Source organism: Harmonia axyridis, chromosome 1, assembly GCF_914767665.1.
Source record: "Harmonia axyridis chromosome 1, icHarAxyr1.1, whole genome shotgun sequence".
NCBI lineage: Eukaryota > Metazoa > Arthropoda > Insecta > Coleoptera > Coccinellidae > Harmonia > Harmonia axyridis.
In genome coordinates this window covers 20643070-20667460 of record NC_059501.1, presented here as the reverse complement: position 1 = coordinate 20667460, position 24391 = coordinate 20643070, and the positions used below count along the sequence as shown (strand labels likewise).

Sequence of the window (24391 nt, the reverse complement as noted above, 5' to 3'; positions counted from 1 at the left end):
TCGTACGGTACTCAATTTTCATGTTTCTGTCATTCCCATGACTTTCAGTTGTTTTAAAATGACTTGTTGCGTTCGACACAAGTTTTGATCAAGTAATGTTTCCAATTCTGCATCTTCGAAAATTTTCTCTCTTTCACGGTCTTTGATGTCAAAATCTCCGAAGCGTTGAAACCACTCTCAGATCATTCTTTCACTGAAAGCGGCCTCACCATAGGTATTTAAGATCATTCGATGAGCAGATTTCTTCATTTATTAATTCCTTTTATTAAAAAACATTAAAACCTCCGCAAATGACTAGAATTTGTCTCGTAAGCTGACATTTTCAATCGAAAAAATGTTTATGATGCAGACACAAATCGACAAAAATTTCGATGGCGTCATATTAACAAATACCTAATATTATTGTATTTTGACTACCACTCATCGCAAAACGACGGAAGCAAATTTGTAGGTACACATAAATTTATTAAATGGCTTCTTGAGTGCAACAATTAAGAAAAACGTTCTCAAATACAAAAGAAGAACATTCTCTTTCACCAAGATAATGTCATCAATATGGAAACTATGGTCAAAGTGAACGTATTGAACTTAAAGACCCAGCTCATTCTCCAGATTTGGCCGCCAATGATTACTGCCTTTTTGCAGACGTCAAAAGAATACTCCAAGTAATGAAATTTGGCTCTAATAAAGAAGTGGTTGCCGAAATGAAAGCATATTTCGAAAGCAGAAACGAATCGTTCTATAGAAAAGGTATTGAACAGTAAGAGGAACGTTGGAGTACACGTGTCACTCTTGAAGGGGACTGTTCTGACGAATAAAGTCGAATGTTTGAGGAAATATGTTTTTATAGGTTAGCCTTGAGTGAAGTGTTATAATATCACCTTCCATATTATTATATTATATTATTATATCACCTTCTAGGATGAAATTATCTCGAATCGAATTTCAAGAAAATTTAGATAATCCCTTCAATTATTGAACACTATACTTACAAAGGTAACACCTGCTGCTGGTCCCGTACAATCATATATTCCTATGCCTACTTGATAGCTGGCTGTTGTGTATGTGGTGACTATCAGCACAATCAGAGTAGAAGGAAGAAGTGTCTTCATTTTGAATCATCTGCAATGAAAAATTCGAATCAATCTTTTGCACAATAGTCAAACCTGTTTTAGTATATGCAGTCAATGAGTCATTTCGGTAGTTCTTGCATAAACACTGGAATTGATTTCAAGAGGGAATTAAAATGATAAAAGGAACAATAAAAATTCTTGGTTTCAGCTTGTTGATAAGAAATGTGTTATAAAGTTACAAGGGGGACTGAATACATAAACAGGAATATTTTTATGGTTTACTATGTAGGGCAATAAGTAGGTAGCTATTGAAAAAAAAACATTAATCTTATTAACATAAGAGTAATTCCCTGTAGGAATGCTATTTCGCTATTTCTTGGTTTCTGTTCAAGATACTCTAAAAATCTAAAACTTTTTTTCAGTAATTTTTATGGTTCAATTGATACTCATAAGATACCATAAAAATTAATTACCGTATTAGAGACATATAGGAGAGTTTGCGCTTTTTGAATGGAACACGCTATATTTTTCATAAGGTTTTTAGCCGAAGATTTGTCGAAATTATCCGTTTATTAGTTTTTCAAAAGTTTCATCCATTTCAAAGATATTGAGTTCGTTCTTGAAATGGGACACCTTATATATAAATTATTTCATTTTTTTTTTCATTAATTGAAAAACATATAATTTCAACAAATTTGTTCAAACTAGTGCTGAAACCAAATTCAATTGATAGTGATAGAAATGTTTCATGTTGACCATCCTATTATAATCCTCTGAAATTCATAATTATCTAAATTCAAATTTTTAGATTTTCTTCCTTTGTTGATACATCCAAAAATTATTATCGATATGAATGACAGAAATTGAATACAAAGATTGTCATATTTTTATGAAAACCAAAAGATTGAAATATGTTTCCCAATATAACAAAAGCAAACAGGATAGTCAAATTTCATGTTGAAATTAAAAAAAAATTGATATAACTTCATCACATGGAATTCTTCAACTTGATATCTAGAGATATATATTCATCCAAAATTACTTATATAAATTATAAACTATCATTACATCAGTTCATAAGCAATTAATATGCAATTCAAAACTTACTTGAAGCACTAAAGATTAAAGAATACAAATAGAATATTATGGAAACAATTCATATACATATATAACGAAGACAAACATTAACGGACAAGTGCCTACACTAAAACAAAACAATCTGAATATCTGTAGATTCAAACTACACTATATTTTATCTACTAACGTATGTTATTTGAAAGAAGTACATTAATTGAAGATAACAAAGAACTCTGTGATACTCATTGGAATATATACAACAGAAATCTACGGTTGACAAAAGAGGAATAAAGTGAAAGGATACAGTTTGAATGAGAATATACAGGGTGATTCACCGAGATGGCCTATTCGACGTTCATGGAAAACTAATTATAATTTTGCGATGAAAATTTGCATATTGAGATTTGAGTCAATGATCTTTCTTCATAAAATATTTTCAAATCTCTACAACTTCCGGTCATATCGGAAAGACTACTATTTTCTTATATCAAATGGCACACCTAAATCATGATATTCTCAAAAACACCCAGTAAGATTTTGGCCCAATTCGTAAACAGCCTCATGATACTATGTATTGGCAGAATCGAAAATGAAAAAGTTTTCTCCGAAAAAAACTTCTGCGGAAGTAATCGAAAAAAATTCGACCCCTCGTCGCCACCATTTTTTTTATGAAAATTCCATCAACTCATGAATCGGATATTCGGTGTTTGGTTGTCAGTGTCGGTGAACTCGTTCAAAAATAATTATTACAGTTGGCATTCAAGTGGAGGAATCTTATTCTGCAATTTTTCACTCTTCAAGCACTTTTACCTTCTTCTCTTCTATACATTTTTTTTTTATTCCTTTTTTGAGATTTACATTTCCTTTTTCCTGTGAGTTTATAGGCATTGCCTACATTCCAATCAATGTTTAATCAAAATAAACATGTATAGGTTGGTGATACTGAATTCAATTTTTTGAAAATTTATTCAGTTTTAAAATAATTAATACTTCAGGTGATAAAACTCAAAATGAAGTCTCGATCTCATTTTTTCTGAAACCAGTTAAAATAATTATCAAACATAATGTGAAATTGGCTTCATTTTCACTTCGTATACAGATCTTTTTGAGTATAAAAACTAATTTAACTGACACCACTCTAAATAAGTGGAAAATGTTCAATCCTTGACACGTTTTGAGGCGAACGTTTTTTTGTACTAGGATCTTTCCCTTCAGAATTAATTGGAGGAGTTTTTATTTGTAACCCCCAAGAGTATAATAAATTTTTCAAGTAATTGGCTTCCTTTCTCAGTAATTGTTTGTGCTTTTTCGAGGCAATAATTTCAAATCTATAATTCATTGGAGGACTCGATAAAAATAGACGACTTCTTTATCGAACTGCGATAAAAAATATTTGTTTTATCCATTGAAGACAGCCGATAATGCAAGTCACTGGATAACCTGAAGTTGCATTAATCATTTTTATAATCGAACACTTCGCATAATTATTATATTGATTAATTATAACCAAGAATGAACAGTATGGGCTAATCCGTGTCAAAATCACAACTTTTACTACACTAAACCGTAGGGTACATAAATTCAATGAAAAAGTTTTGGTTTTGATTAATTCAGGCATCATTTTTCAACCGATTCATCATACTGATGAAATTTCTCATTGCATCAAGGAACAACTTTCAATCAAATGTTCATTATTACAATTTCATTGTTCAATAAATTTTTTCTACTCCCCCTACAGAAAATGTCTAACCAACTATGTAACTGTCTATTTAAGCACTGCAACGTGAAGCTGTGCGATTCATTTTACCCTAAACAAAGAGCACGATCAACAACCAATACGCTAACATCTGTAAAGTAAATCGCACAGCGAATAACCAATAAGATAAAACCTTTGGTAGTTGCCACGGAAATGAATAACAACCTGCACACGTAGCCGATTACTTTTTGACATTTCGTAATTGAGTCGCGATTGGCCACTAGTTTTTGGATTTGTCTAAGTTCTTATGGATATGAATTCGGTCGGAGAAAAAAATATATAACTCGAATGGTAAGACCATTATGCACTTCTAGAACAACTTGTTTTAGTCGTGCGTAATATCCTTCTTACAACTCTTGTTATGTTATATAAGTAAACTATTATTCGGTCAAGGAAAAAACAATGGAATCGTGAAATATACACAAAACAAACAAAAAATTGTCATCGATCATAGCTTACCGTTCTTGATACATCATAATATACTAAAATATAGTATAAAAATGGTTAAAAATAGAATTTTTTCACTTCTAAACTTGAAGAAATCGTACAACTATCTGCAATAACAACAATTACCTTGATACGAGAATCATCTTAATTCATTTATGATGAAAACGTGAGTGACCTTTAACAAATGGCATCATCGAAACATTTCAAACTCGTTTTTCGTTTCTGCTGACCTATTTTTCTGACTGTGACAAGTATTGGTAAGAGAATACATTTTTATACCTACTTATCAAAATTCACACTTGTTCACAACAATCGATTAATTCAAGTCTATTATTAATTTTAATGCTATTGACAAATGGAATTTTTCATTAAAAGTCTGAGATCACCCTTAGATGAAACAGAGTATAGGGTAGATTTGTGTATGTCGTACCGTATGTTATATCATTAGTACTAGTGTTTTTCTCTTGAATGGTGCAATAAGAGTCTTCAGTCCATATTCTAAATCGTTTTTTATCAGTAACGACGCCAGATTTCAAAAACAGGGGTGTCCAAGAGCGGGCCGGATTTTTTTTGGGGGGGCAAAGTAAAGCAAAATTATAGTTCTGCTTCTTTTAGCCTTAGCATAGTATACTATGGCCTTAGTATGTAAAATTTCAGGGGGGGGGGGCGGTCCCCACATGCCCCTCCTCCCCACCTAGCGTGACTACTGTTTTTTATGCATAGCCTAGAAAAAGATTCATTTCTAACAACGGTGTACTACTATTTGACAAAAATTCATAAATATGAAAACCAATATCAATAACCTAAAATGTTCAACATTTATGTGATAGAGTTTAATTCCAAATTAGTAAGCTGCGTCGTCTAAATATTTTTATATGGAGATTTAATGCAATAATATGAAGTATTAGATGTAATAAAAAGGAATCCAATAATTTTCCAATTGATGACTTCAGTTCAGTATCTCGAGTTGAAAAAATTCGATAGGGTTCCACTAGATGGAGTAAGAAAGATCAGTTTTGTGATTAGTTGACTCAGTTCAGTTTGAGCGCGCATCAAGGAAGAACGCTAGCAAAGAAAAAATAAGCTATATTTCACCAATAATAATAGAATCATGGACATTGCTGGTCTCGATGTATGGATACCACACGAGTTAACGCAAAAAAGTCTTATCGACCAAATTTCCATCGCTGCTTATTCAACCCATTCTTGCGGTTGGTGAGTGGTGTTGAAAAAGGGATCACTTACGACAACGTCAAGCGAAAACGGTCGTGGTCAAAACGCGGTTAGCCGGCGTAATGGTTATCTACTATGAGCTGCTCGTCTACAGCACAACTGTTAACTCGGAACTGTACTGTCAACAATTGGATCGTCTGAAGGAAGCAATCGCCCAGAAGCGGCCAGCTTTGGCCAATAGTGAAGGAATTGTGTTCCATCAGGCCTCACACATAGTGACTCGACAGAAGCTCCATGCATCCACCTCATAGACCGGATCTACCACCAAGTGATTACCCTCTGTTCCAGTCCATGACAAACAATTTTGAAGGTAAGAAATTCGCTTCAACAGAGGCTTGTGAAAATCGACTGTCTCAATTCTTTCTCTCTAGGGACGAAGGCTTCAATGGAGAGGCATAATGGTATTACATTCGAAATGTAAACAAACAAAATGAAGAAAGCCGGTTACACGCAGATCTGTATGTAGGTTGACCACCAGATATGAAAGCTGGAACTCAGTTTTACAGGAAGTGCTAAGAATAAGGGTTAACGTAGAGGATCAGACTGGAAAAGATATTATGTACATGTTTCCATAATCATTCACGGAAGAGATCAGATTATTTTATAGGTATACATTTATGGACTTTATTGAAATGTATTTTCATTCATAGTAAACACCACTTTATTAATGACCATAACAAAAAATCTGGAAATTGCTACGAATAATAGCTAATTCTCATAAGGCTACTTAATCACTTCTCGCTCAACTGGCAGTCATCGTAACTATTCTTGGGTAATTATAGCTATCATTATTGGTTCATATAATCTACTATTATTGGATATTATGAACCCAACTCTATGCCAAAAAGAAAGCACTGTTTCTGTGGGTTACCTGATACTCGATTGTGCCAACTATAAATTGATATGCATCGTATTTATTTCTGATTGGCTTGTCAATTCCTCATTATTTCAGTAAATGGCTCGTTATAAGTTAAAATCGTAGATCCTCTATTTCCTTCATGATTTTTCTGAATTCACCGAATGAGCAATAAAAAGACGAATACTTAGTAGTGACAAAGAAACCAATTTAGTTTTTTGGGATGGTTGATACGTTAGAATTTGGAATTGCGGAATTAGGAGCTCAAATGATTCGTCGAATTTTCCAATTGCAATTTAGTATTTGGATGGCAAGCGTGGGTGCTGTTCGCCTTTTCATTGCTAGTGCAGCTATCCAACTTCTGGCTGAGTGTTAATTAAATTCTGCATTTAGTCAAATTGATACACAGGGTAATTAGCAAAGTATTCGTTAATCACAAATACGTGAAAGGTTCTCTGGATTATGAGATGCTTCAATTGAAGCTTCGCTTCAAATTCAATAGTATCGAATACAAAAAATAACCAGGCAGCAGGTTAATAATCGTCACCGGTTAATTTCTCTTAATTTTTCGTATGTTGAAAATATGACCTCCTTAACAAGAAAATCTATTGGTCCAATTCAATCCCATGACCAGTTTCCGAGATACAGGGTGTAGAAGTTGAATAATGGCATTTTTTTTAAGTAATATTTCTCTTAGGAAAGCATATTGAATGAAACACTTTTGCGCGAATATTTCTCACCCAAAAGGTAATACTTTTAGTTGGATACGGGGTGAGTCAAACGTTTTTCAAAATGAAATTCGTTTAGTTCATAAGTCACCTTGTAATTTGAAATGTTGTCCGTGGAATTTTTCAATTTTTGTCATGACTCTTAGTAGTACACTATTAGAATGATAAACAAATTCGTAGCTCACTGAGTACATCTCAAGAACTATTGACTCAGAGAAAAAATCTTCAAGAACCCCCGATCTCTTTTTTTTAAATAATTAGACATACGAAAGCAGACAATAGTGTTTGGATTTGTTCTCGAGTTACAGGGCGTTTCTTGAGAAATGACTTCCAAATATATCGCCCATCAAGAATATACGAACAAGTTTTTATCAACACACTTATAAATGGATCCGAAAAAATATAGTGGCATTGATTTGGGTTGATTGACCGATCACTGAAGCCATGCTGTGCAGGATCGATTATGTTGAATCTATTCGGATAACTCATCATTTTGGTGAAAACATATTTTCGATTATCTTGGAAAACATGATGAAAATGGATATTGGTCTATAATTCGTTATTTCTTTTAGATTAATGATTCATGAATACATATTTAAATCAATATGGAATTTTTTAGAATAAACGAAAATTTTGCTGCTTGAATGAAAACATTGATTAGACAGCATAATTTCATTTGATGCTTTTGGAATTTCAGTAGGTATGGAATTCATCAGGCGTTTTTTTCTTATTTTCCAAAGGTATCCTCAACAATTTGAGAGACACGATTGAAGGAAAACTAGTTTTTACCTACCAAAGGCATCAATGTACAAGATTGTGATAAATTAATAAATATCTACTAGGTTGTTCGAAAAGTTTTGCGGTTCGATAAGAAAATGAAAAAATGAAGTTTATTTCAAACCATAAGATTGGTTTGAAATAAACTCCATTATTCAGTAGGTAAATTTTCCCTGAATTCCCTGATTTTTTTAGGTTTGGAAACATATGGTAGTCGCTATAAGGGCCAAATATGTTGTATACAGTGGATGGCAGGGGCGGATCCAGGGGGGGGGCCATGGGGGCCATGGCCCCCCCCTCGCGGACCTTATAAATTTAAAAATATATCCTGAATCATCGAAAACAATGCATATGGGCACTCAGAAGTGTGAAAGATTGGATATGATCTAGAATGGTTGAATGGTTCTAAAGAGGTTGAATGGTTTGGCATTAATGCATATACACAGGACCATTTGCAGCAGTCTGAATGTTGAAAATACATATTATCCGAAGATACGCTAATCAAAAATAGGAGACCAGAATTTGTTATTGAATTTTTAATATTTGATCATATGTTTTTATTTAATAGGAATCCATTATTTTTTCAATGCTGCCTTTAGTTATTTGTATCTCGCGTTGTACAAGTCCGATCAGTTTCCACTATATGGCGTTAGAAAAATGAGATTTCGCACTACAAAATCATTCTGACAGTTTTGTGATGAGTTGACTCAGTCAAGTTTGAGCGCGCCACAAAGATAAACACAAGCAGAAAAAATACGCTATTTTTTATAGTTTTTCTTAGATAGAGGCAAAAAACAAGCCAGGCGGCTGAAAATGTGAATAGTGTTTATGGACCTGATACTGTAATAGCCAAACATGTGCAATTTTGGTTGCGTCGATTCCGTTCCGTAGTTTCGATGTCAAAGATGCACCACGCACTGAAAGGCCAACTGTCGTAAATATCGATAAAATCATGGACATTGTCTAGTCCTGTTTCGATTGCTCAAGAGCTTAAGAGTGCACAATAAACCGTTTGGAACACTATTTGCATAAGGCTGATCTCAAGAAGATGCTAGATATATGGGATCCACATGAATTAACGCAAAACACCGCATGGACCGAATTTCCACTGCGAATCACTGCAGAATCGCAACAAAATCGCCCCATTTTCGAAACGCTTGGTAACTTGTGATGAAAAGTGGATCATTTACGACAACGTCAAGCAAAAACGGTCGTGGTCGAAACGCGATGAGCCATCGGAAACGGCCGGGAAGATTTTGCTTTGTGTTTAGTGAGATTGACAAGGAATTATCTACGAAGAGCTGCTCCCCTAAGACACAACTGTGCACTTGGAACTGTAGTTATCAAACGAAACAGCGCATATTTGACCTAAACTGGATCATTCTAACTATGGTAATTGAAGCCTCGTTCTTTATGCAGAAATAATGGATTTCTTCTTACTACTCCTTATACTTTCATGCGCCTGAGTTTTCTTGTGAAATAAATTTACATATATTTATGAAATACATAAAATTTTTGGAACTTGTTTTTGTTCTACAAAAATTTTGGAAACTGAATATGATATGATTTACAAAAATCCATCTTTCTTTAAAAAAACTCTTGATCCAGTAGGTACAAAAAAAAAAATTCCGCCATTTTTCTAACCTATATGAGCCGTGACTTTCTATGGCCCCCCCCTCAAACATCGCCTGGATCCGCCCCTGGTGGATGGTCTAACAATTCAAATTTTAACTAATGAAGTTTAGCCATTGTCAAAATGCTCTTGTGACACGGTGCATTTTTCTGATGAAAATTACTTTTTTCCATCTGCAAACAAGGTCCTCTTTCACGAATTTTTCTCTTCAATTGGTCTAAAAGGTAAAAATAATATTCAGAATTCATTGTTTTGTCATTTCTCAAATAATCCACAAACAAAATTCTTTTTGTATCCCAAAAAAGTGATACTAACACCTTCTTGGCCGATTTCTGGACTCGAACTCGTTTCGAAGCCGAAGAACCAGGCTCACACCCCTCTTTATCCTCTTGTTTTGATTCAGGATCATGGTGATAACCCCAATTTCATCCATAGGGATGAATCGACGCACAAAATCTACTTTATCCTTTCGAAAACGGTCTAAATGTTGATGAGAAAATTGCATTCGAATGTGTTTTTGTCCCATTGTCAGCGAATGCGGCACCCATTTTGCACACAGCTTTCTGAAACTCAATAGTTCATTCAAAATAATTCTTACACTGCCCAATGCCTGGAGCTTCTACTAAATCTCTTTCATTCACTCGATGATTTTTCAATACGAGATTCCGTATATTTTCTACGATTTCTGATAATGTTGCTCCTTGACGAAGATCGTCTTCAAGACTTGTACGACTACGTTTAAATCCAGCAACCCATTTTTCTGCTGAACTGATTGAATGCGAAAAAATTATGTCATTATTCATTCATAAATTGTCGTTGCTTTTAAACCTTCCAAAGATGAAAATTCAATGACAATACTCAATTTTTCCATTGTATGAAAATAGTGTGACACGTCGATACTAAATGGCTTGTGAACAAAGAATGAATTGGCAGATTGAAATGAAACTTTACACACGTTTATATGACAAGTGTACCAACATAACAACAACAAAAAACAGCTAGACATGGTGACATGATTAACATGAAATTGTTTTTATTCACACAACCAAAATTTCAACCTAGTCATGTATGAAATATTAGGTATTTTTTCCTTCAATATTTTTCTTAAATCTTCTCTGGTTCTTGTGAAAATAATTCCATGAAAATTCGCATTGAACTTGAAACTGTTCTTTCCCATTCAAATGCGAATTTTCATTACTATCGTTTTGGAAATTAGTAATATCCCTAGGACATTGATAATAGACGAGATGATTTTATGACAATCCGAAGCCTGTTCCTTGGTAACAGCCCGAAATATATTTGTTACTGTTTGTTGTATTTCTGGGAATTTTTTTTTTGATTAGCGCATTTATTACACTTTGAACATACGCATTGCCAAAACGTGATGTTTTGAAATTCATTTGGAATGAACTTGTCAAATTCAATCGTGTTGTCATAGTGATTGATAATTGCACTGAATGCAACCATCAGTGTAATGTTGGCAGGGCCGGCGCGAGTAATTTTGACGCTTGAATCAAAGAAAAAGCATCAAACATGTAACAAGCTGAAAAAATTTGACATTTAACAGTAACTAGTTACGCATGCAAAATCGTAGGAAGTTTGGAGATTTTTATTGCAGGGAATGTTGACAAACACAGCGGAGCAAAACAACGAGATGTTGTTTTTAAGAATCAAGGATGAATGATGAAAAATTGTCCAACAAACTAAGACGAATTGCCGCCCCTCAAAAAGTGGCTCCTGAAACGGTAACTTCACCCCTAACGCTGGCCCTGAATGTTGACATAATTGGGTGAAATCGTTTCATATGGCACAAAATGACAAATTTTTATTGGTTGTTAGGACGGTCAAATAATTTTCAGTAAAACAACATTTGGTACTTTCATATTTACGGATCCCCTAGTCGAAGTTTGCTCAATTACAAATTCAATTGCGGCATTTAGGATCCGAACCTACCTCAATCAATGAGTCGAATCGTTAGAGCTCATTCGAAAAATACCTACATCTTAACGGAATCATATATTTCTCTGTTCCTGGGTTTCTGAAAGAATATGTGGAACCATTTAAAAACGTAACAGTTGAAATTCAAACAGTTGAATCTTACTGGAATTCGACAGATTCACCGAAAATCTCACTCGAATTCTATTGATCTACAATAATAATTCAATAATTTCCATTTTGTGTTTGATAAATAATAATAATAATAATAATAATAATGAACTTTATTTCCATAAATAGAAGTACAAACATATATAGTAGTCGAGCTGTAGCTTGATTGTGAAAAAAGGCGGAGTCCAGTCATGCACGCATGCATATCCTGCTCAAACTCAACCAAAAAAAAAAATTACTTAAAGGCGTTCTGTGTTCACTATTTTAAAAAGGAAAAAAACACACAAGACTTAGGAAACAGCAAAAAGAAAAATCATTATTTATTTTGTTCATTGAGGTAGTATCGGAAAGCGCTAACCTTGAAATTTTTTATATTCAGGAGCTTGAGGTTAAAAGGAACAGAGTTGTAGATCTTGGCTATATTGTAAGTAAAGCTTCTATCAAAAATACTTGTTTTATGAATAGGTGGAGTGATAAGACCTTTATTTCTCACATTAATATTGTGAACATCGGTCCTATAAATTATTTTTCGATGTAGGTAGCAAGGTAGTTTATTCATCACGACATTATGGTAGAAACATGCCGAATGTAGCTTTCTCAGGAAATTCATATTCAACCACCCTATCTCCCTCAGCCTGTATGAGATCCTTCCATATTTTCTGATTCCATATATGAATCGTAAACAAGAGTTTTGATCTTTTTGAATTCTACTTTTAGTAATTTCGGTTAAGCAATCTCCATACACCACACCACGTCCCCAAAGTTAAATGTAGACAAAATAAGAGAGTCACATAGTAACTTTTTTTGTTTCTGTGGTATATCATGAATACATATTCCTATGAATTGAAAAACATAAGAGAATTTTCAGCATATTAGAAAAAAATCATATGACATTACCCAAAAGTAGATACTGCTATCTCCTAAATCCCACTCCGTCCAAAGTTTAGTAAGCTTCAACAGAATCCAAACTGTCACCAACAGTACTGCCGTAAGCTAGGCTTACGTTACCCACGCACGCAAATTCTATCTGAATCGAACTAAATTTTAACGAATTCCACTCGCACAATCGATGACTCACTGCACTGAAACCATCAACGGGAAAAAATCAGATTGATACCTGACACCTTGATATCACTTATATAGCAATCCATATCTCCGGATCCAAGAAAAACACCTGATAACTCGTCTTAGGTCCATCAGTGAACAACTGATCTGATAAGGCTTTATTTACACCTAAATCGAACGCTATTTCGTTGGGTTAGAATGCTCTCTTGAGCCCGTTGTTTATTGAATGGCCTGAGCTAGAGATAAAATTGACCAGAGGATTGAAGCGGTTGTAATAATATGATAATGATACTTCCGATATAAGTGACTCCAACATTCTCTGGTTGCAGGCATGACTAGCATAGTACCTTGAGACCTTCAGGGTCTATATACGCCCGACTTCCTTATATATGGGTCGAACGTCCAACTAGCCTAAAATGTTATACGGAAACGTTGTTTTTATTCTTCTCAAATAACAAAAATAACGATAATGTTAAATTCAACTCTCGGCATACAAATTTGATAAAAGACTTGCTTTGGTTTGCTCGTTGAATCGAAAACCAAGTTTGAGATGGAAATAAAGGGTTTTTCTTTAGAGCTATAGAACTTTGAATTGCAATAAGACAACGATGGATTATTCGATTGACATGAATTTTTTTATCCCCAAGATAATCTTGTGGCATTACATTTTAAATATGATTTCTGGCATATGACCGCCACGTCTGGCTCCGATGTAGTCCAATCTGGAAGTCCAATTTTCGATGACTTTTTCCAACATTTGTGGCCGTATATCGGCAATAACACGGCGAATGTTGTCTTCCAAATGGTCAAGGGTTTATGGCTTATCCGCATAGACCAATGACTTTACTGACGCTTAAAAAAACACATGTATCCATCAAGCTTGCCGACGTTCGCTTTGAAAAACGTTGCCGAATTTTATTGCCTCTTGAAGAGGCTTCTTGATAATTTTTATTTTTAATCCTCCAATCAGAATGTTGATTCCCTAGAATGGAATGCAAAATATACGAGAAATGATCCCATTTCACCATTTCAAACTTATTCTTCATAAGAAATATAGCAAGTTTCATTATTTCATACCACATTCCATTATATTATAATATTTTTCATTTTTTATATCAAACTAGTGTTGGCCGTGGGCAAATTCGAATTCAAAATAATGGTTCATTCGCATAATCTGATTGTTTTACTCAATAATCCTGAATAAAAGAATTTTTTTCGAGCTTTCTATAAAGTCAAAATTGAGCAGAAGAACCTGTTTCCGCTGGGCCTGCTCTAGAGAGCCGGCAAATAATGGAGGGCGGCATTATCTACTTTCTCCGAGAAATCGGATTTCCTGGAATTTCAACGAATATCACGAATGATTTTTTTCTATCATATTCACTAATCTCAAATATCTTTGCATCGAGAATATCAGCATGATCTATTCGAATTAAAAATAATGGTTCATCCGCATCATCCGGTTTTTTATTTAATCATATCGAAGAGAAAAAACGAAATATTCGAGCGTTTTATGAAGTCGAAAGCAGGAGAATTTGAAATCTGAATTCAATTAATATTATTCATCATTTATTCATAAGAATAAAAAAATTGTATTTAGAGAGGTATTAATCTGCAATGTAATCAATTCTTGGTAAAGCCGCTGAGACGTCGAAATAATTGTCAACTAGAATAAATTCATTATCAGTCAAAAGTGTTTATTTATATCAAATTGTATTAACAATTTTTTCGTTCATAAAGAAATTTTTTCAACAAAAGTGATGAATACCATTGTGTTGAGAATTCCAAGTTATTTTCTTTTCATTCCACATCACAGACCAGGGAGTTTTCACTTCATATTTGTGAACAGAAGCAATGTGAACAAAGTGCATATATCAAAACAAAATGTACATTCATCTGATCAAATATTAAATAATGTGAAATTTGCAATCTTGAAAGTACAGAAATGAACGTGCGTTTCGAAAAACAGTAAAACCCAATTTACATATTTTATGTACCGTATCATCGCATTTGTAAACACGAAGTTTCCACAAATCGATTCTTGACATCGTTATCATTCGCGTCTCGTGTTTATACATTGGGTTGGAATTTATATACGGAATCTACAATGTTCGGAAGTGAATGTTAAATGAATAAAGGAATAGGAAATAGGAATGAGTGTACTCCAACTGAGAATGAACTTCCGAAGCAATTTGGCAATGATAAGCTAATGTTTCATTCAAAAGCGAGACATGATATCATGGGCGCCGCATGGATCACATTTGAGGGGTGCATCAGCATATACACCTCATATTTATGCTTTTTTTAGCCAACAAGAGTTCCCAATTAGAGGGTAACAATAAACAAGTAGGTATACCATAACAAAAAATTCATCAAAGAAGTCAGAAACAGATATAAACTAAAATTTTTTCACATCTATAAAAAACTCGCTATTAAACTATAACTACAAAAGCACATCAGTACCAAGCTTATTAGCACTGCCGCAAAACTGCTACTTATGTTGGTCCGAGGAGTAGGTAGGCCAAATGCCAGCAGACGCCTGGTCACCACTCTTAGCACTAGGTTTTTGACTAGAGAGAGCAGAAAGGGGCAGTTTATCCTTCTACGTGTAAGGTAAATTTAGTTTCTCATTTCCTTCCAGAATCAACAGCACATTCAGGATACCTCCCAGTTTTCCTGAACATGACATATTTTGAAAACTTCATCTGGATTCGCTCAACCAGAGTGAGGTGAGTTGCTCATATTGTAAACCATATTATTTATTCATTAGATTAGATGAACTTTCAAGAGGCAAAAAAAAATTAATAAACGCTCCTGAGAGCAAAAAAATCATTAAATTCCCTAAAGTTTATGACAACGAATTCCAGTCAACAAGAAGTAACACAGATCTCTTCAACGTATGGACAAAACTCTATTCACTGTCAAATAGGACTCCCAGGTTACGAATGCAGTATCATGCAGCAATCAGGAAGTCACCAATATGATTTTTCTCGAACCCGAAAATGTGTCATTCATTTTTTCTACCTTGAAGGGATTCTGAGATCTCCTCGCGAGACAACTTCATATAGACATACAACTTTGCTTCCGCCTTTTTTTTTGTAAAAAACTGGTTATACAGTTATGATTCAAAGTTTTGCCCATCACTAGCCACTACTTTCTCCCATCTTTCGGGCAGTTGAAAAAACTGGTCATCTTTTAAAGCGATCCACGCATCAATCCAATTTTCTACTTCTCCATAACACCGGAATTGCTGGTCCACAGGCCGTGTGTCATTGGTCGAAACAAGTTATAGTCCGAGAAAGCAGCGTCTGGAGAATTCGGCGGGTGAGGTAGGACTTCCCATTCCAACGTTTCCAAGTATGTCTTGACCACTTTCGCAACATGGGGTCGAACATTGTCATGCTGTAAAATAACTTTATCATGTTTCTCGTTGTATTGCGGTCATTTGTCTTCCAATGCTCGACTCGAACGCAATAATTGCTTTCGATAACGATCGCCTGTGATTTATTCAGTCGGTTTTAACAACTCATAATACACTATGCCGATCTGGTCTCGCCAAATACTGGAACCGTAAATATTCGGTTTGACCGTCGATGTGGAAGCATGGCCGGGTTATACCCATGATTTTCTGCGCTTGGGTTTATCGTAATGAACCCATTTTTCGTCTCCAGTCACAATGCGATGCATAAATCCCTTCCGTCTTTGCATTGCAAGCAGCATTTTCTTTCCTGACAGGGGTACACCCTGCTGCCGGCGCCCATGCGTGATATCTTTCGAAGTAATAAGTTTATAGACTTTGGTGAAACTGCAAACAGTTTATCGAGTTTATATCTCACAATGCAGACCCTAACTCCATTACATGTTGACGTAGTTTGTAAGAAGTACTACGTTGCAAGGATACAAGGATATTATAAAGTATAATCATAAAAAAGAAATAATGAGAGGAATTGAAATCAATTGAGAATTGAATTCAATTGAATTGAATTGGAATTCAGGGAGTTTGTGTCCAAAATAAAAATTGCCATGATGATAGCCAATATTCGGGGAAGAAGAAATCAAAGGAAAAGTTTAAGACACACCCCTTAAAAAGAAGCGCTAACCGTAAACACGGACCTCAAACTCTTCCTTTGATTTCAATTCCCCTCATTATTTCTTTTTTATGTATTTCCTGGACTCGGATGTCACGCAGGTAGCTATAGCTGCCTACGTGGTGACGTTGGTTGTTGCCTTGTAGTCTAAAGGGTCTGCCTACCGAAACCACAAATGAGCGTCTGGTTTCTATTGTTGACTCGTTTGTTTGCTGTTCTTCACCAAGTTTTGCTCATCCTAACACTTTTTCACCGTACTGATGAGGGCCTAAAGCCCAAAACACGTGTCTACGGTTAGCGCTTCCTCTTGAGGAATGTGTCCTCAAACTTTTCATTTGATAAGTTATAATCTCTGAATGATATACTTTTTCTCTTAACTTGTGGTTCCTCATCAAAAGATTGTAGATGGCGTTATATACAACGTTTGTCGTCACTGTGGTTCATTATGTCACTGTAATTTGGTCTAGAGTGACTTAATAAACCACAGTGACGACACGCGTGGTCTCGTTTTTGATTGGCTTAGCCTAAATATGGTGGCTGTTTGTTTACATTCTCCGTTTACCTTATTTTTGGAATTTATTCTGAATCAGTAAAAGCAGGTTAATTATTCTTCCACTTCGATTTTTTTAACATCTCACACGTCCCTTTGACATTTCGTAAAGAAGATATTTGGAGGTTAGTTTAGGTTCATAAATACACAGTAAATTATTCTGTGATCAAATTCGAAAAGGGCCTTAATAATTTTTCAAATTGCAAACCTCAACGTCAAAGGAACGTCAACAACAACGTCAAGTGTATAAATCCGGGGTCATCTAGTACGAGTATTATGTGTAAAATGTGACTGCAAATACAAGCTCAATATTCTGGCAACGTTCATACAAATGAATAATATAATCCAAACAACTTCTATGTTCACACCAATGATCTAATAATATCTAGCTAGCGGATATGGAAACAGGAATCGAATCCAAGCCCGGCCGCATATTAAGGCACGATCGCAATACTTGGTATTGTACCGAATTTTGTGAAGAAGTATTCCCAAAAGGCATCGTAAATTGAAGCAGTGCCCACTAATTACTATTTAGATTGCGAATCGTGTCGAAGGAATCGTACAGAGTATAGTAACTAGAGTTGTTCAGTGGCGTCTCGTGACACTCAAAACAGGTGAGGCCTGAAAAAGGAATAAATGTCCACGCCACCTTGGTCCTTAGGCTGCGTCCAGAAATATAGGGTGTCATTTAAGAAACAGCAACTTTCCTCTTTATCTCTAAAACGATGATTGATTTCTATGACCTTTCATGTGTATCATTTAAACCGTAAAAATTACTGAAACAACCTTTCAACGAGCAGCCACTGAGTTGTAGTGATCTATCATATCAATAGCAATAGGAGCGCGCTAATTGACGCATATGGTATTTTGGGTATTTGGGGATTCTGCACGAGTTATAAGACACTTGTGGTTATAGTGACTTAATTGAACATAGTGGCGACAATTCGTTCAGATTGAGCCTAAAAATGGCGACTGGGGACATAGAACCATAAAACTCAAGAAAATAATTCACTGAACTGATCTGAACTGACATACGTCAAAATCAAAATTATTGGGCCTGAAAGTATCAAATTGTATACAGAACGAATTTATTTAACTGAAGAATACTACACTGACTAAATAAAATTGGCCTTACATTCTGAATAAATCCCAAAAATCAGGTAAATGGAGAATGTAAACAAAAATCAGCCATATTTAGGATCAGCCAGAGACCGCGCTTGTCGCCACTGTGGATAATTAATTCACTGTACTTGTGGAAATACCAGGAGTGGATCCAGGGGGGGGGGGCATAGCCCCCGCCTCGCGAACCTTATAAATATGTGTATTCTGAATCATCGAAACAAATGCGTGGGCACTCAGAAGGGTGAAAGATTGGATATGATCTAGAATGGTTGAATGGATCTAGAAAGGTTGAATGGATTAGCATTAATGCATATACACAGGACCATTTGCAGCAGTCTGAATGTTGAAAATATTATCCAAAGATATGCTAGTAAAAAAAATAGGAAACTAGAATTTGTTATTAAGTTTTCAATATTTGATCATATGTTTTTATTTAATAGGTGTAGTAAAAAGGAATCCATTATTTTTACAATAGATGGCTTTAGTTATCTGTATCTCGCGTTGTACGTTGTACGATCGGGTTCCACTATATGGCATTAGAAAAATGAGATTTCGTACTACGAAATCATTCTGACAGTTTGGTGATGAGTTGACTCAGTTAAGTTTGAGCGTCGAGCGAACACTAGCAATAAAAAGACGCTATATTTTATAGTTTTTCTTAGATAGAGGCAAAAATACAAGCCAGGCGGCTGAAAATGTAAATAATGTTTATGGACCTGATACTGTAATAGCCAATCATGTGCAATTTTCGTTTCGGCGATTCCGTTCCGTAGTTTCGATGTCAAAGATGCACTACGCACTGGAAGGCCAATTGTCGTAAATATCGATAAAATCATGGACATTGTCGAGTTCTGTATCGATTGCTCAAGAGCTTAAGGGTGCACAATGAACAGTTTGGAACACTTTTTGCATAAGGCTGATCTCAAGAAGATGCTAGATGTATGGGTACCACATGAGTTAACACAAAACACTGCATGGACCGAATTTCCACTGCGAATCACTGCAGAATCGCAACAAAATCGCCTCATTTTTAAAACGCTTGGTAACTGGTGATGAAAAGTGAATCATTCACGACAACGTCAAGCTAAAACGGTCGTGGTCGAAACGCGGTGAGTCATCGGAAACGGCCAGGAAGATTTTGCTGTGTGTTAAGTGAGATTGGCAGGGAATTATCCACGAAGAGCTGCCCCCTAAGGCACAACTGTTAACTTGGAACTGTAGTTATCAAACGAAACAGCGCATATTTGACCTAAATTGGATCATTCTAACTATGATAATTGAAGCCTTGTTCTTCATGCGAAAATAATGATAAAAAATGATTCGGCATTTTCTGGAAATTCTGACAATTCAAGAAACCACAGAATTTATCATCCACTCAACCAACTCAGATTCCGTAATATTATCCGACCTAAGACGCCAGAATAGGTGATATTTCGATGTTAAGATGCAGAACCGAAGAGTTACAGAATCGAATTTGAGGACGAATTCGTCATCAATCAGTCGAACCTTATCGTATGAGACCATTCCCGGCTGAAAATTCGAAAAACACGAAACATTATGACAAAATTATAGAGCGATCTGTTCGGCGAACGAACTTCAAATAAAAATCATCTTGTTCACAGAAGCGACATAATAATTGGAGTTGATGTTTAACGACCATTCTGATTGTTCATCCTGTCACTACTTTTCATTTTGGGTACGGGAGATACAAACATTCATCATCTATAAATTGAAAGAGATATATGGAAAATTGAAAAACATTTCATGCCATATCTGAATGAATAATTGAAATGTAAGAGTGATTGTCGAGTCGATGAGTGGTAAAAACAGATCCTTCTCATTTACACCTCAGTGTGATATATGAACATTGAAAGCACAGTTTCTGTTGAACGTCCGACAACCATTATTTTCCTGTCATTCCCAATGGCCTTTACCGATAGAATGATGAATTACACATCTTTAGAACTGCACACGTGTCACTATGTCTCGGAATCCAAAAAACTCGATAAAAATGAGAAGAGCACTAACGAGTAACTTTTGAGCACTTCTTCATTCATGTACCAACTGCACCCTTGGAGACAAATATATACATGTATAGATATGTATAGAATTTGTGTACATGGTGTTCCATATTAAGTCGGCACCATTGCCAACTCCGATATTATTGATGCTACGATGTCGGTTAAATAGGCAAACTGGTAACATTTTTAGTAGCCTTCTCGACGCCGAAAATAAAAAAAAATTGACAGTCACGTTGTCATAATATTTCATAAGATGATATTTTTTTCAATGGAACACCCTATATTTTTTCATGCTTTTCGATTCGTAATAACATTCTCAACAACAGAGCTCATTTGACGTTTTTCCTTAAGGTGAAAATAAGACAGTTGTATTAATAGGAAACATTTATAACAAACGAATTTGATAAAGCGCTATAAAATATCGAGTAAATGTTCAAAAACACCGCCTTCTTGTTGGACACATATTTGGGCCCTTCTATTGACACTATTGATTCACAAAATGAATGCGGCTAGCGAAATGGCTTTAAGATGGAAATTATCGTTTTGTATATCAATACCAAATAGCTTAGTGCAGTATCGAGAATAGGTATAGCTTTGATGACAGCCAAACTTCGGAACGAAGACGACACTTGAGGAAGAAGAAGCTTAGTGGTGTCAATTGAGTGGTGCGACATGATGATCACGGGTTTCACGAGCTCATATCCCAGCGCAATTTTTTCTTTTCACTGTCTAATTTTGCTATTAGTAACGAAATGTTGTCATTCGTATAAGTACAAAAAAAAATGGGTGTTTGGACAATCATATGAGGTGTTTTTCGCCGAAACAAATAAATTTTTTGTACTAGTGAAAGAAATAATATTTCAAAATAAGTCGGTCATTTTCTACTTTAAGAAGAAAGATGATATAAGCTTTGTTGTTGAGAATGTTATAACGAATCGAAATGCATGAAGAAATATAGGGTGTTCCATTGAAAACAATATCATTTTATGACAACGCGACTGTCAATTTTGTTTTTGTTTTCAACATCGAGAAGGCCACTAAAAATGCTACCAGCTTTCCCATTTAACCGACATTTACGCATTATCATTAGGTTCCATTGGAGCTACATTCTCAAATTGTTTGGAAATACATAGATAGGGTGTATCAAAAAAGAGTAAATGACCAAACATGTTTTTTCTTATGGAACATGTTCTTTATTGAATATTCGGATTGCATGGAATAAATGAGCCATGGGCTCTTCAAAGTTTCATATGCTTAAACATATTTTCAAGATATTTCGATTTTTTATAATTATATAATATTTTTTGAGATTTAAATGACGATTACCAGATTTATAAAAATATTATCCTCGACAGATTGCACATTCCGTGACACATCATTTCATTTTGTCAAGTCCCTGTAACCCGTTTTGTGAATGCAAAGAAGTGTCGAGAATAATGGACAAACCATTCATACCGTAAAAAATTATCAATCATCATTTCTACATAGTCCAACGAAGGATTTCGATTGAACATCAATTCTTCTTTTCGTCTTGCGAATGGGGCCTTGACAAACGAAATATTGCGATGGACAAACCACCCTTATTTTTTTGTGAGGGTGGACACATGAAATTATTGGGTGGAAAAAAGAGGACTAACGTTGAACAAGCGATCTATGCTCTTTAAAACACGTTTTCGCAATCTGAGGGTCCTGCTCAGATGAAGCTCGGAAAGAACTTCTTTTTCCATATCTCTTGAACGGTGTCTGGACAAATGAAAAAAAAAGATAGACAAACGTGGACCCACGATGGATAAACGATCCTGAAATGTTGATCCCAAAATTCGCATTTAGGGGGGCCAGCTTCACCATGGGCGCCCGCAGGGGGGGGCCAGGGGGGGCCATGGCCCCCCCTGAGATTTTGGATGCCTCATTTTTCAGCACAACACCCTCAATATTACTTTCTCAATCCAAAGGTCAAGGAAAAAAGGAAAGTAATAGATTCACAACTATTTTCCGGTTTTCAATGGAATTACATACTATACATATAATCCATAATCGGCAGAGGTATTTTTTTAATTAAAAACTTTTTTAGGCGCGTTGAGCACTTCTTGGGTGAAGAAAAATCATGGAACCGAAAGCACTCCATGCGTGTCAATTTGTTTATAAATTCATCTTATACACTGCGTCCGTAACCGTTAAGTATGGAACAAAATTCATTCTCTGCTAAACAGACCATTTTAAGAAATAATCCTGAAACATGTCGATTCTTTATTTTAATTCACCGTATTTTAAAATAATAATCTAATATACAGGGTGGATTACTTTCGAGTAATGACGTCAGCGTCATTTTTTTTAATGGAATACCCCCATTTTGACTCAATTTTCCGATTACTCTGGCTGAGCAGATTCCAAAAATGTATCACATGTTGATTCCAATTGGTACAGGGTGGACAAAAATACAATAGTTTTGTGTGTGCTCATAAAGTGACGCGTAACATTCTTTATTAGTTAAATTAACAATATTATCAAAAATACGGCAATTGGTTTGAATATAACACCCTGTAGTTTGTTACATTTTTAGATTGATAAAAATGTATAAAAATATGAAATAATTTCTTTCATATTCTGTCTGCTAGACCAAAAGTACCAAACATGTTTGGAAACAGCTCATTTTTATTAATCTAAAAATGTAACAAACTACAGGGTGTTACATTCAAACCAATTAGCGCTAGACAATAAGTATTTTTGATAATATTGTTAATTTAACTAATAAAGAATATTATGCGTTATTTTATGAGCACACACGAAACTATTGTATTTTTGTCCACCCTGTACCACTTTTAGTGATCTTTTGAAATTCAGAGTAGACGCTGGTGATAAATACAGAAATAGAAAGAAACGGAATACTGATGTCGCCTACGACAATCATGGATGCCTTATTGTTTTTCAATTATTTTCATTTTGCCCCCCCTGAGAAAAATTTCTGCGGGCGCCCATGAGCTTCACAAAGCTGAAAAGTACTCACTTCACCTGAACAATAAAAAATACAAAAAGGATATTGAAAAAATGTTGACCAGTATTTACTTGACCACAAAACCGACGGAGTTGAGATTTTGGATGTTGATATGAAATAACAATTTTAAGTTTCTTATAAAATTTCGTAGTGATTGATTGATAGAAAATTAGAGCAGAATATCGGGAAAAACTAATACTACTTCAGTGACATTGTTTTGATTTCGAACAATATTGATTGAGTCTCTCATTAATTAATGGAATAATAAATCGATAACATGATGAGATATATTGTGGAAACATTCTGAATATAAATGAAATATTTGTTTTGGAGCGAATATATATGGATTACAGAAAAGATATTTACTTACCTCATAGACATATTTTTCGAGTAGAACAATTTCACGAATAATTAAATCCCATGATCAAAACACTCAACAAAGACTACGTATCTTTCACTCATATAACATATATGGAATGGTCTTGTAAACTGGACAAGCATTAGTAAACAATGCATTAAATGCATGCAATTCTTAGAAGTATAAGATTAGCTCCATGTACCTAGATAGTGATTATGTATAATGACAAATCTACTAAAAGCTTGAATCAATAAACAGGCGGATCATCTATCTCTTCAGATAGATGGATAGAACTCTTTACGTTGCGCAATTTTTTTATTGGTATTCACTTTCTCTATAAAACTGTGACAATATCAAGGATTAACTCATATTCATAAGTATTAGTTAACACAATGAAATATACATTCTATCAGCAGCTTTGGTCCGTATTATCTAAATTATTCACGGACATTGATGAGAGAACAGATATTATTGCAGTTCAAAATGAACTCGCTGATTTTTTTCACAAAAGA

At 34.9% G+C, this 24391-nt stretch overlaps 1 protein-coding gene across 3 annotated transcripts in view; it reads right to left on the bottom strand.

Moving 5' to 3' along the window:
* Window positions 1-24273, bottom strand: part of LOC123682581 (neutral ceramidase) — a 64879-nt gene extending 40606 nt beyond the window's left edge. The window contains exons 1-2 of one of the 3 annotated variants that reach the window (XM_045621313.1): window positions 23892-24273; window positions 993-1122 (exon numbers count right to left, since the gene is read on the bottom strand). In XM_045621313.1, the coding sequence (XP_045477269.1) occupies window positions 993-1112 (120 nt within the window). In that variant the 5' untranslated portion in view covers window positions 1113-1122; window positions 23892-24273. Of the gene's footprint in view, window positions 1-992; window positions 1123-2180; window positions 2326-12583; window positions 12975-23891 lie in introns of those variants that run through there. The other 2 variants (XM_045621296.1, XM_045621304.1) reach the window with 2 other exon arrangements.
* Window positions 24274-24391: the final 118 nt, after the last annotated feature.